At 31.6% G+C, this 14026-nt stretch overlaps 1 protein-coding gene across 1 annotated transcript in view; it reads left to right on the top strand.

The window, feature by feature from the left end:
* LOC123695511 (protein winged eye) overlaps positions 1-14026 on the top strand; it is a 102255-nt gene that overhangs the window by 73521 nt on the left and 14708 nt on the right. Inside the window, exons 4-7 of the mRNA XM_045641386.1 lie at positions 1362-1485; positions 2298-2472; positions 2823-3018; positions 4236-4337. Of these exons, the coding sequence (XP_045497342.1) occupies positions 1362-1485; positions 2298-2472; positions 2823-3018; positions 4236-4337 (597 nt within the window). The remainder of the gene's footprint in view (positions 1-1361; positions 1486-2297; positions 2473-2822; positions 3019-4235; positions 4338-14026) is intronic.

Genomic DNA, 14026 nt, shown 5'->3' with positions numbered 1-14026 from the left:
TGAACAATTTCCATCCATTTCATGTAATCCACATATAAATGTAATGAATAAATCTGGCTGACCATAATGACGAACATATTATTATGTCATTGCATCTTGTGCATATTCACTTGGGCTACCTGTGTATGTCGTCGGTAAAATAATCAATAGACCAACATTTTCTGCATCTTCTTCTGTGCTAATTGCATTGCATAAATGGATGCAATCTTCAAAACGCAATTTAGCTTGTTTATATTGTTGACGCAGTCGACGAAATCGCAACAAATAATTGTCAGAATTTTTACATTTTTATAGTATTTTTTCAATAATTAGGGCCGATTTTTCAATGCTTGGATAAAACTTATTCGTCGAATAATGTACAAAACTACCATTTTAAAAACGTATTCTAATTGCCCGTATTTGACAGTTTACGTGACATTTTATTATTATCGTGTAATAATTTATTGGACGTTCCCCACCAAAAATACCTTATTAATTTCTGAAAACACGCGTAAACACAAACATTTAAGGAATTTTTATGTATCTGCTTTTATTGCACTTTTTAATAATTGATTTTAAAATAAATACAAACAATATTTATTCACCCTTTTTATTTTTTAATTATTTTACACATTTTTGAACGCATGAATGTCAAACATTATTTTCCGTATTTGACAGGATTGACAACTAATGATTGACATGTACGAAAATCAAAATTTTGGGAAAATATTTATTCGTCTAGTTTTTGATGTTTTTATGATTTATTCTTCTATTCTGGGCGGTGACAAATCCAACGAATCCAAAACCATGAAAATTGGTTCAGCAGATCTCGAGTTATAAGTGTTGGAACATACAGACTTTCTTTTATATATATAGATAGATAATATTTTATAGTTAGTTATCTTAACCCTTTTAAGTACATTTCTTTATCACCTACCTGTATTGAAATTGAAGGCTGTGACGGTGCCTACTCCACGTTTAAAAATGCAAAATCATAACATATTTTAAGTTCAATTTAAAACATGCTTCAGTTACACACATTTTTAACTTTAATACTAGTGTGTGTACCTAGGTAAAACTAGTAGCGACTAGCGGCTTTCACCGACTCTGTTCGGGATTGAATAAACCTAGATATTATTATGATATGAAATTACAATCAAATGTGACTCAGGAATATAGCTAAAATCTTAAAATTAAATAATAATTATTAATGTTATTAAAATTAAAAATTTTGATTTGTGTTTTAATTTTGCTTTACCTAATGTTTTAATATCTTTGGCGGATAAACATAAAAAAAAAATACATAATAAACTCCAATATTAGTAGTGTTCAATATTAAGCCCGCATAAATAGCAAGGAGCTAACACATGTATATTCTTCAGTAACAGAGAGCCTGTTCTCCACGTCGCTGTCGACGTTCGGCGTGCCCACGCCGCCGCCCAACTCCCCCTACTCGCCGCTTCAGCTCGAACTGCTCAACTGCAACCGGCTGCTGCTCTCTGATAAGTATGTTGTTTTATGTACAATTCGATTCAAACTTAATGGCATGGCATGGCGGTTCGGAAGTTAGCTGCGAATGCATGTGCGCGCAGATCCGTCCCTTAACGTCCGTCCCGCTGATATCTAAAATTGTTTTCTGCGCATCAGATCGTTCAATGTTCCGAACCGCCATTAATTTTAAATCGTAGTTTAGATATTTTGCTGATTGAGTTCTATATGTTAAATAACAGGTTGTGGAAAGTGTCATTTTGTTGAATGCTTATGCACACAGCTTATGCAGCTAAACAGATAAATTATATTTTCTATTATAGACACCAATATTTGATATTGGTGGGTAAAGTAAATTGTTTATAAGACGATAAAAATCATAGTTGTTAGAAAGACTAAGGGCCGATTTTTCAATCCCTGGTTAAAACTTATCCGTCCAATAAAGTATTGCACGATATTCGATAATACTAAATGTCACCTGTAAACTGTCAATTGCGGGCAATAAGAATACATTTTGAAATGGTAGTTTTACGTTACGTTATTCGACGAATAAGTTTTAACCAAGGATTGAAAAATTAGCGTTAACTAGATACTAGCTAGATAGCTATCTCGATTCTCGAGTACCTACCTGGCTAACGAAATTTATGTAATATTTTCGTCATAAATTTATACTTTTCATTATTTACAATACATAGTCCTTTATTCTACCCTATATAATTTAAGATCTAAAACTGTTCCAGTTATTCTAAATAAATTCTCTGGTTATGTATGTGCCCCTGAGCTTAAGGTTAATTAACAAATAAAATTTAATTTATTTATATTTAATACAGGGACAGCAGCAAGATGGAAGAGGCTAAAATGGGAAAAGCATGTATGCCCGAATCACTCTGCTGCCCTGATCAGCGTCAGTTAATTGAAGGCGTCAATATGATGCAGCCCTTGACAATCAAAACCGAACAAGCAAAGCGGACGTGCAATACTTGTCTCACCAATTCTCCTAAGAAGGTATGTATTATCATAATACTTTGGTAAAGTGATAAAAATGTAAGGGGTTTGATAATTCCGATCCGGTGTTACAGAAAAATACTTATTGGTCTCTTTGTTGTATGTATAGAAAGAATCCTCCTATTTTGAATTTATAGATTTCAAGTTTAAAAAAAAGCTATAAATTATATTTAGTTCCTATAGGAAAGATAATTAAGAAATTAATTTATTTATTTATTTATTTATTTATTTATTTATTTATTTATTTATTTATTTATTTATTTATTTATAATGAAAGTAATTGTATGTTGCATAGGTACATGTTTTTTTTTTAAACGTAAATTAAGAAAATTATTAATTATTATGTTCAGGTTATACACACTGACGGTGGGTGCAGTCGGACAAACCCCGTAACCTGGCTGGGTGTTACCGGCCAGAACGTCGTGCAGGTGAAGCGCGAGCCGCAGCACGTGCACGTGTCCGAGCTCGTCGCCGTGAAGCTCGAGCAGGCGTCGCCGGGCAACAAGCCGGAACAACCGCCCACTATACCGGTCTCGTTGAACAACGGTGAGTTATGCGTGCTTATGCGCTCCTAGTCGCTGCGGATTTATAGAAATCTCTAAACTGCTTCTCTAGTCCTTGGTGCAAGCGAGACTTGTTTAATTTTCAGACATTTTAATTATAAATAAAATTTAAATATTATTTATGTTATCTCTCATCTAGTTCCGTTTATAATCACGATCATTAGCATATTAATTAACGTTATCTTAAGTATGGCAATAATCTAACAGCGTTTTTTGTTTGACAACCCGTTTGTTGCACTTCATTATTTTCCAGTCATTTTTAAAGACATGTCTATTAATTATAACTTCCTGTGTGATTACTATTAATTAGTAAACATCACATCATCATATTTTTAGTTATGACTATAATAGGTATGCCTATTATTTATAATATGATCGTGAGATCGTTATTTAAAACAGCAACAGAAACTGGTTTTAATTGCGAAACGCTCTTTATATCTTATGTTCTTCTGGTATAATGAAAACTACAGTATTTCGCATATTATCAGGGTGAAGGTTGATAACGAGGTTACAAATTATTAAACTAACTTAAATTCGATCTGACTGGACTTTATTTTCATTCTAAAACTCTGATCCTCTTTTTAACTCATGAGCTCCCAGTGGGTGTACCGTACAAATAACGGTTCAGTTAACTCTACAATTACGTCATTCCTGTAATGTCAATAGTCCAAGGACGTTTTTGTAACTTTTGTGAGCTTGATTGACTGTTGTTAGTAATACCTAGATATTATGTAGGTATCTAAATTATACAAGAAATATTGTTATTTTTTGCAATGGCGAATGTTTAAAAAATAAAAAAAATATATAAAATAATGTATATTATTATGTATTAAATATAAGCTTGTGCACATAATAATTAAATATCGAGAAGTAAAGAATGACCATTGCCCTGTGCCCATAGTTGGCTGAATTTTGTTAACAGTTTGCTATAACATCTACTGCTACTTCATTATTGCCTGGTATTATTCGTATTGCGATGATGCAACATTTACGAGGAAATATGGTTGATTTTATTTAGGTTGCGCCTTTTTATTAACAGGCCTTTTTATTATGTGGGTTGTATTTTGTCAACGATAAATAAGTATGTAGGTAGGTATTTAAAATAATTTTTGCTGTAATACATAATTTGTTTATGTATTTTCTTCATAACAATATTATGTAAAATCAGGTCATATCGATAATATTATTATTTTGTTTTAGGATCCATTCCCGTGGGAATAGCGGTTGCGAGGCAACGAGTTGGTGATGCTGGCCTCCTCGCTGCGCTGTCTCAAAAAGACAACCAACGGCTTCACGATTTAGGTAAGTTTTGTTTTTATTTTAATTCCTTACTTTAGACTTTTTCACAGAACTAAAACCAATTCTTATCAGAAATAAGCGTCAGTTTTTGTTATTGAAAAACGAACATGTAATCGCTAATTGTGTGATTGCGAAGTCCGTGAAATACTTGATTCGTGACGGATGTTATCAATAGTTGCGTCAGAGATACGATAAACTCTTCGATGCTTCTGAGTGCCTAGTAGCACTATGTATTTACAACGGTGCAATATTTAATAAAAAATAGTGACGGGCTTTCAGTTTTGTAAACACTCAGTTAACGTTAAGAAACACGCTTTTAAAGTAGAAGAAGCGCGATTTAATTTTAAATTGTAATTCAATTTTTAATCGTGCTTCTGTACATATATTTTTAATGTTGATTTAATAATTAGGTGGTTAGTAATAATTATTATGAAAACAAATCATCACATTAACAAAAATATAGACAACCTGAATTCTTACTTTGCTTCTACATACCTACTTGACCTACTATAAGTCATTATAATATTTACAAATATTTTATAGCGTTATTTGTGACGATAACTTTTATTACTCTTAATAAGAATGGCAGCTAATATTTGCATGTTTGTGACGAAGCGTCCGCATTGCGATGCCGTTCATAACTAAACAGCATAATAAAATTGCTGACATATTAAAAAAGGGATTCATTTTAATAACTGCATTCCTGTATGATGGGGTTGAAACTTTGAAAGTAGAAAATATTTAATTAATCTAACAAAGAACTTTAAAGTACATTGTAAAGTTTTTTTTTATTTCCCATTATAGTTTAAAGTTAATGGATTAATTAATATAAAGGATTACCTAAAAAACGTTTATACGTTAGGTATTTCATCACCAATTATTCAACTACATATTTTATAATGAATTAAAGTTGATTAACACAATAGTTAAAACGCATGAAATATGTTCCATACTTATGTAATTGTGGTTTTCCTCCACCGTTCGTAGAAGCGTGTTAATTTGTAGTTGAAATGCATAGTTATATCTGGCCTTTGAGATTTATGGCCAAGAGCGATTCGCATCCGACAATTATATGCTAATCACTGCTAGTGTGCCTATAATTACATCAAGCTAGAACTGTACTGCGCAGTATAGTTATAAAGGTACCTTAAATGCGCGGAAAATCATTTCAGGTACCATTAAATATAGAGCTGTTGAAAAAATTAAGCTACTGCGTTTGTGATTCGACTATGTATAAGTTTTATATTAAAAAATCAAAAGATTTTTAGTTTAGTAGGGAGGTACCTATTCTGTTTACATGTCAGTCATTATTTTAAAAGGAGCAAAAGCTAAAACGTAATTTTTATACTCATTTAAAATAATTTATGTCACGAATTTATTACTAATTTAAATTCCAAACCAATTTTCCATAAAAATATTTAACCTCAATAAGTAAAAACCTGATTGCTAGCAAGCTGGAAACGTAAAATTTCCACCTGTCGTTGTATAATGATCGATGGAACGATTTCACGATAATTATTATTTTTATTTGTTATAATTCACACGTAAAGTTTTAATGAACTATTTTTATTTACTTATCCAAACGTAACATCAAAATAGCAATGGACCGTGTTATTAGATTTATTGGTTAATGAATAATCTTTATACTTTGTTGTTATGAATTTAAATTGAATTGTGGTTAATTAAAAGCAATCAATATTCGTTTCTATAACCTGCTATAAAATATATTTATATACGGAAAAACAACTAACACTAGTATAAGAAATTCCTTTAAAGGTTTTCCCATTATTCTAATAAATAAGTTTTCCTTAACGTTAATGGTCTTGAATGTACCAGAAACAATTGCATTTTTAAATGTAACTGTTAAATACCATTACACAATACATAATATATGTATTTTGTAAAACGTAATAGGTATTACTAATTGTCCATTCCTTTTATAGTGCATTATTAACTCAGGCCCCGGAACCAGACACAATAGAAAATCTCTTGTATCTGGGACCGATCGGGCCGCTTGGGGCTCAATGGTTTAAATGTTAATCCAAGTTATAAACTATTGCGTGATAGCGAACATGAACATCTAGGTACCTCAAAACATTTAATTTACCATATTACGTCGAAAGCTACCAAATAAATATGAACAACTCGACACTGGTGGAATAAAGAACAAAGTAAATTAGCTTTTCATTCATAATTCATTTATTCATTCATTCCTTGTACAAGACGTCTTACTTACGACTTACGACTAATCAGCTCGATTGCAATACTCACACGAAATAGATAACATCGCAGCGGATGTAACAGCTATCGTACGAAAAGCAAAAACCAGCCAATTATATGCTAATCAGAGTTTCACAATTACGATAAATTGCGCGTCGACCAGCTTTTATAGCTTCATGAATTTTACAAGCGTTTTTTTTTCAATTCGCCTTTTGAGTTGTGCGTTTATGCACGTTAGACATGCGATACGGTAACGTATATTTTTGTTGAAAAGTCGAATTGTTGACTTTTCCTAATTTATATTTGACTAGGAGGTACCTATGGAACTGTATGTATTAGGAAATTGTGTTTTTTTGTTGCGACACCAATATTGTAAATATTTTAATAATAAAAAAAAATTATCATCGGTTTTGTGTACATAAAGACAATATCCACGACTCAAACTGACCACCCCCTGCGACCCTCAAACGCTTGCAATAAAAACACATTATATTACTTTTTTTTTTAATCTTTTCTAGCCTTTCTTCTCTATACCAACTAGAATAAGGTTGACTTTCAACTACTAGGGTCGCATAAACTCAAGGAGCGCGGTTATTGTTAAAGCGTGACGCATTTATAGATAACGTTTAAAGGAAAACGATCGTTATGTATCTGTCATAAAGATCATTATTGCTTGATACGATAACAAAGAAGTGAAACCGCAGCGAGTGGTCGACAACTGGGGGCACATGACAGAAATATGAATTATTTTTGATTTATTAACACTAGTCGCACAATAATTAATTGTCGACAACTTGAGGGTGTCGAAATAAATGTAAACAGCGCTGGTGAAACACACCTATCCCAAACAATAATAATTACCACGTTCGTTAATTGTTTTTCGCGGATCTATTTCTAATACATAATATACAATTTTATGTCAAATTTAGTAAAAACAGTAAATCAATGCTATCATAATAGACTTGTACATAGGAAGATTCATGGGAAAAAAATATTATTTTTTTGTAATACTTATCTGAATGGTACATATTTCGCAATAAAAGGTACCATATCGCATACGCATACCATACATAATAACAAACCTTTCCTCTTTATAATATTAGTATAGATAAAATCTGTCAATAACTTATTAATTAATAAACGTCTAACTTCATAGATCTGCCTAATTAACTACGCTGTATGACCAAAATCATACAACACGGATAAATAAATATAATATGTAATTGAACCTGTTGTTTTCCGGACGTTGTGGTTTTTCTTAGAAATATAACATATACCTAGGTACAATCTAATGAACCAATATTATCGTGTAGGTATATGAGCTTTGGAAAAACACTATTTATGTATGTTCTATTAGACTATACGATACTAAGTGAAACCCGCGGCGTCACTCGTATCGTATGGTACCCGGCTGTCTATATGTATGTCTATAATCTATATTTGTACCAAGTTCCAAACACATTCGCTCAGCTGTTTATGCTTGACAGAGTAACAAACATTCGCGTTTATAATATCCTATCAAAAACATAAATGTAAAAATTGGAGCCGAGTTCAATCGTTGACTTAATTTGCCAAAAAAAGAAATGAGATCTAAATGTGTGCCAAGTTCTGCAGACAGTCCAGAAATTTATTTACAAAGATGTATTAAGTTCTTAGGTTGACTGAAAACTCAATTGTTTTATTTTCCCTTAGAGAACAATGTTTATTCCAAAATATAACTTTTTTAATTTGAATAATATAATTATTTTCACAAAGCAAACAACTAATGACCTTTTGAACCCCATAATTTGATGAGGCTAGTTTTTAGAACCTCACAAAATATAAACAGTATGTAAAACTAGCCTCATCAAATTATGGGGTTCAATAGGTCATTAGTTGTTTGCTTTGTGAAAATAATTATATTATTCAAATTAAAAAAGTTATATTTTGGAATAAACATTGTTCTCTAAGGGAAAATAAAACAATTGAGTTTTCAGTCAACCTAAGAACTTAATACATCTTTGTAAATTTTCTGGACTGTCTGCAGAACTTGGCACACATTTAGATCTCATTTCTTTTTTTGGCAAATTAAGTCAACGATTGAACTCGGCTCCAATTTTTACATTTATGTTTTTGATAGGATATCATTACTTTTTGTACAGAAAATTACTCTGCAAAATTGATTTACTTTATAAATATAATACTTTTTATATACGATTTTTTTTCTTGCGGTTTCTCTGTATGGTTTGTTTAGTATTATTTTCTATATTTTTTTGTATGTTATGAATGTCAGCGCACATTGCCCCGTCATTATCTGCAATTTTCTGCAATTGTTAAAACTCGTTTTCTGTTTAAAAGATTACATGATTTTCTAAACATCCAGCGTGAATTTGTACACACACTATTACCAAGATGCAAAGATCGTTGTAGAAGAATCGTCGCCTTACTCCATGACGTTACGGTATTGCCATGACGCGATCTTGAAATTTTACTCTAAACGCGCCTAAAGATGTTTCACTCATATTAATATTACGCAAATTAAATCATTTCGACCTTCGACGAAGCCTTCTTCCATTACACCATTTATGGTAATTATTTTTGCATGCTTATATTGGCTGAACATGTTTGTGCTTTATTAATATAATTGTATCACCATTGAAGACCATGTTTAAAGCAAAATAAAGATTTTATTTATTTATTTATTTATTTATTTACACTGAAATTAAAACTAATACTCATAAATAAAGAATAAATAAATGTGAATATGTAAAATTATATATTATTTTTAACTGTATGAGCAATATTTTTATTAAAATTTTCTTTTATTTTACGTTTAATAACAGTTTTGAATAAAGAAATCATGCAATCGAAGTAATCCGTCCTAGCGATACTAGCGCGAGTGAGTGTGATGTCAGAGGCGCTTCGAATCTACAGATGTTTCGTCCTAAAATATGTAAACTTCAATAATCTATATCTCAGTCATTTATTGATGGATTTCAAAAATTTTTTCGGCCACTGATTAGTTTTGATCTACTTTTTAAGACTAGTAAGGTGAATATACTATTTTCTATTTTTTTAAACTTTTCCATTTTTCCATACAAATAAAATTAATGTCATTGAAAAAAAAAATTAAATACAAATAAATTCAGTATTTTCTGATTTTTTCCTTTGTACACTCACTATTACCTAGTTGATTACAAAATTTGAACTTTCTAGGTCATCTGGAAGTGGGTTAGGTTTTGTATATGTCTATAAGTCAGTCAGTCTTAAAAATTGCGATTTTTGGATATTAATATCTACGCAACCGTTTAATCTGTATTTATGAAATTTAAGGTTCTTGTTTATCTTGAGGTCCTCTTGATATGTACCAAATTTGGTTTATATAACTTAAATAGTTTTCGAGTTATAAGGGGGTGAAAAGTGGCTCGAAATGGTTCGTGTAAATATACACACGGCTGCTGCTCGCCAGTTCTCTTCGCTTGAACTCGGCTTGACACGCTGCCGCGTGTCTAGATTAGCAGGATAAAGTACTTATAGTTTCTAGGAAATTTAAGACATTTCAACCAAGCTAGTATCAATTTGATTTCACCAAGATGTTCGCATTATCAAATAAGGATTTACCTAGCTGACTCAAAGCTGAATAGTTTTAAATTTACATTGGAATAAAGGATCTCAATTTGATCAGAATTCTTCTTCTAAAGTTTAATAAATTTAAAGAGAATTTGTAAATATCGATTTTAATGTCGATTTATTCGATTCGATCATATGAAATTGATTGTTCTTAGAATTATTATATAGGACCAATTATAATCAGGATACCCACATACTTTTAAAGTACGGTTAGCAGTTAAAACTAAATAACAGAATTAATAAACGTTCATGTTTTATCATTACACTCAAATACCAGATAAACATAACATAGATAGAGATGACTAACATAGTAGACAGGCCGATGGCAGAGTATTTCTAATCACGTCGCGGCAATTCGGGGCCAGCCGCCCGTCACAAGCATTTGGCGTGCTTCCCGGCGGAGATTAGGGCTGGCTATTTCGAGATAACGTAATTAACAATATTTATTTATTATCGGTGGATATTCGTTTCACATTTTATGTAAAAAGATTAAGCGAAAACATCCAAACAATTTGAATTCTAAAAGGCGTCGCGCGTCGCTTTCAGTAAACAATAAACAGGGAATATTCGAAACTACTTAGGTAGGTACCTACATAAAGCATCGGTTTGGTTACGTATACGTTAATAATGATTAGTCATGTATGGTATAATGCTGAATTTCCTTTTTTAATAATATAAATAATTAAAGAGAAAAAGGAGCTAATATATCTGGCTCTACTAAAGAGCTAATACATTACCTATTTAAATTTGTCTCATGAAGTAAACAAACTGCATATTATTTTCTTCTCCTATTTAGCACGTCAGGAATTATTAAAAATGCTTTTAAATAGAAACTACTATCAATTTTGATAATGTGTGAACCCTATGCAGTAAAAGCATATCCAAACCCTACAAGAAATTCTCCCTCTCGCGTGTCGCGACCCTCGGCCTGTACGGACTACGGACCGAGGGATGTCTCCACGGTACCTACGATACATTGCTGAGTTCCTGGTGAATTCTCTTATTTTGCAAACAATGAATCGAACTTGACTAGAAAATACATATTTTTTTTATTTTGCTAGGTGATTCGAATGACTTTTAAATATTATATTTTTTTAATTTTTACCCAAGCTTTGCACTTTACATTAATATCCATAATCCGTACGTATTTACACTTTCATTTGAATGTGTTTATTATGTTCGATCAAATACCTATTCACTTGTTGTAGAAAAGAGCTTTAAACTATAAACCTTTTTGAATACCAATAAAGTAGACTTAATACGTTTTTAATCCCTTCCCTTTCTGGTTCTGGTCAATATTTTTCAACCACTTTCTTAAAGGTATCGTAAAAATCTGTAAACGGGACTAAGTACAGTTTAGCAATTTCTTTTGGTCATAAATTCCTTTCTTTTGTATTTTGTACGCGGTCTCTGTAATCTGTATATAGGTACTATATAACATAAAATTTTAATACCCTATTTATTTTTAATTTTTATAGCTTGACACACTTCATGGTTCATTATTCTACAAAAAATTGCATTGCACATAATCTAATCAAATCAAACACACATATACATAATATATCTTATGATGTCCTGGTGTTTTTTTTTTCTGTAACCCTCTTACTTTTTTTTTGTATTAAAATTTAAAAATGATTTTTTTTGACTGACGTGCCTAACAATTTTATTCTATTCCTACATGGGAGATGTCAGGAGAACATAATCACATAATTAATAATTTATAAGAACTCTTGATTCAGAATGTTTATTTTTTTAGGATTTTATTATAAAATATTAAATAATGTTGTCATGTTAAAATAGTTTATAAATTTCTTAGCGTTAAATCAGAGATGCGGGCAGCGAGTTGCGACGCAGCGGACGCGACGATTCTATTTGAATTTACGTTACGCTTCACTACGATAACCACGCAACACGTTGTTGCTATTCTAGGATGGCGACGATATTTAACTGCCCTAGATTAAAACTTGAAAATAAAACCGAGCTGCTGATAGAAAAGTAAGCTCGGAAACTTCTTAACTATGCTTGTACTTCATCTAACTTGAGTAAGAACTTTTAGTAGTTACACTAAAACTTTTTTTCTAAAAGCTTTTGCGGAAAACTAGTCTTTTTGGAAAATCCTAGGGGCTCTAGTGTCGTTTGGCGTCGGATAAACCCTTTTCTTCAGCGCGCGTGATACTAGGCTGACAACAGTCCACAGGAGGTGTGTTTAAGTATCTACGCGTACTAGTGTAAGTGCGAGCGAGAGGCACTTACGTTAGGAATGCTAAAGATAAAACAGTAGAGATATAGCTTGCGTTGAAGGTCAACTGATATGTACGCCGCAGAGTAGAAAAATACAGAGTAAACGTTATATCGTCAATTTATATATTTTGCTGATGGAATAAAACGGTGCATTGCAATAATTTTATCGAACATGCTTTAATATTTTCTGGTTTATCTATTGGATAGTTGTTAATAACTTTTACAATTAATTTGTTAGGTATGTATAAATAAAAAAAAATCAATTTATGTTTTAGCATTCATTTTAATAAAACAAATATCCATAGAGTTCTTATTAGCTTTAACTGCCAAAGTATTGCTAGATTTCAAATTTCAAATAAAATATAAAAGCAACTGTTTATTAATTGCTCTATGCACGTACGGAGAATGAATGAGAGATATGTATATGCAAGACAGAGAAAGCGATACCAGCACGTGGCTTCGCGTCGTAATTGTTATTTTGCCTCCGCGCGCCGCTGTCGCTCCGGTATTACGTCTTTGTGGGAACTTTGTTTCGTAAGAAGTAAATCTGAGCCGCTTTATTTTTTTGTTCTTTCATAATAATTATATTAATTTTATAATTATTTGATTTGATTATATTTAATAAAGTTCTATTTCTTAATTGTTTATGATAATTCATTATATAACAACTATAATAAATTACCTTTATTGCACTATTGTATGTATTATTTTTCCGCGAGAATCGACTATTCTATAAATTAGGTGTAGTTATGAATAAACTTTGTTTTTGTTCCTATAAAAAAATACGAAATAGATAGTGAACAGACAATGCAGTCTTTTAATTTATCAAGACCTAAAATGCCAGCTGACTAAATGTATCGCAGCCACGACTAGGTAACGGTCTAGGAATTTAAAATCAATTTAATTTTCGATACACATAGGTACCTATAGTTTTATGTAATTTTCAATTTGACTAATTCTATGAAGATAGATATAGGTAACCAACCATATTATTAAACAAATAGGTACAACTGATAAAATTAAAATGTTAAAATTCTCTGCAGTGTTCGAGTTTGTCTTTTCCACTCGTAAATTATTTGCCGTAAGCAGAAAGTTGTGATTAGTTTCATTTATTTATGTATGTTACGGTACACCCTACCTACAGCTAGGTAGGTATAGGATCATTTGTCGCATCTAAACGACTGCAGCTGTTTTGAAAATTTGAACAAAGATGAGATAAATCTTGAAAAATAACATACCTACATAGCACAGTAGGTACCTAGGTACTTTTTTAAATGAAACTTTTTTTAAACGCGTTAAAGAGAGTGAAATTTCAAGGTAGGTACGACACGATATTGGTAGGTACATATCTGTGAATATTGCCAAAGAAGTTTCACTTCTGACACGTGTGCTCGGCATAGGTACACTCGGCTCGGGCTTTTTTTTGTCTCACCAAACGTTGATGTGATGTGATCTAGGAGGATGTAGGAGATCGAAACATTTATTTACGACTGTCACGCAATAATGTTAAATGCAAGCGAAGCCGAGGGCGGTAGCTAGTTTATAACCTAATTGATATAAATTTATTAATTTACCTATTTAATACAATTTACATAGGTACCTACTTACCTATGTAGTTAGTA

This window comes from Colias croceus, chromosome 11 (genome assembly GCF_905220415.1).
Source record: "Colias croceus chromosome 11, ilColCroc2.1".
NCBI classification, from domain to species: domain Eukaryota; kingdom Metazoa; phylum Arthropoda; class Insecta; order Lepidoptera; family Pieridae; genus Colias; species Colias croceus.
The sequence above is the reverse complement of the archived record's forward strand: the minus strand, read 5'-3'. Positions and strand labels throughout refer to the sequence as shown.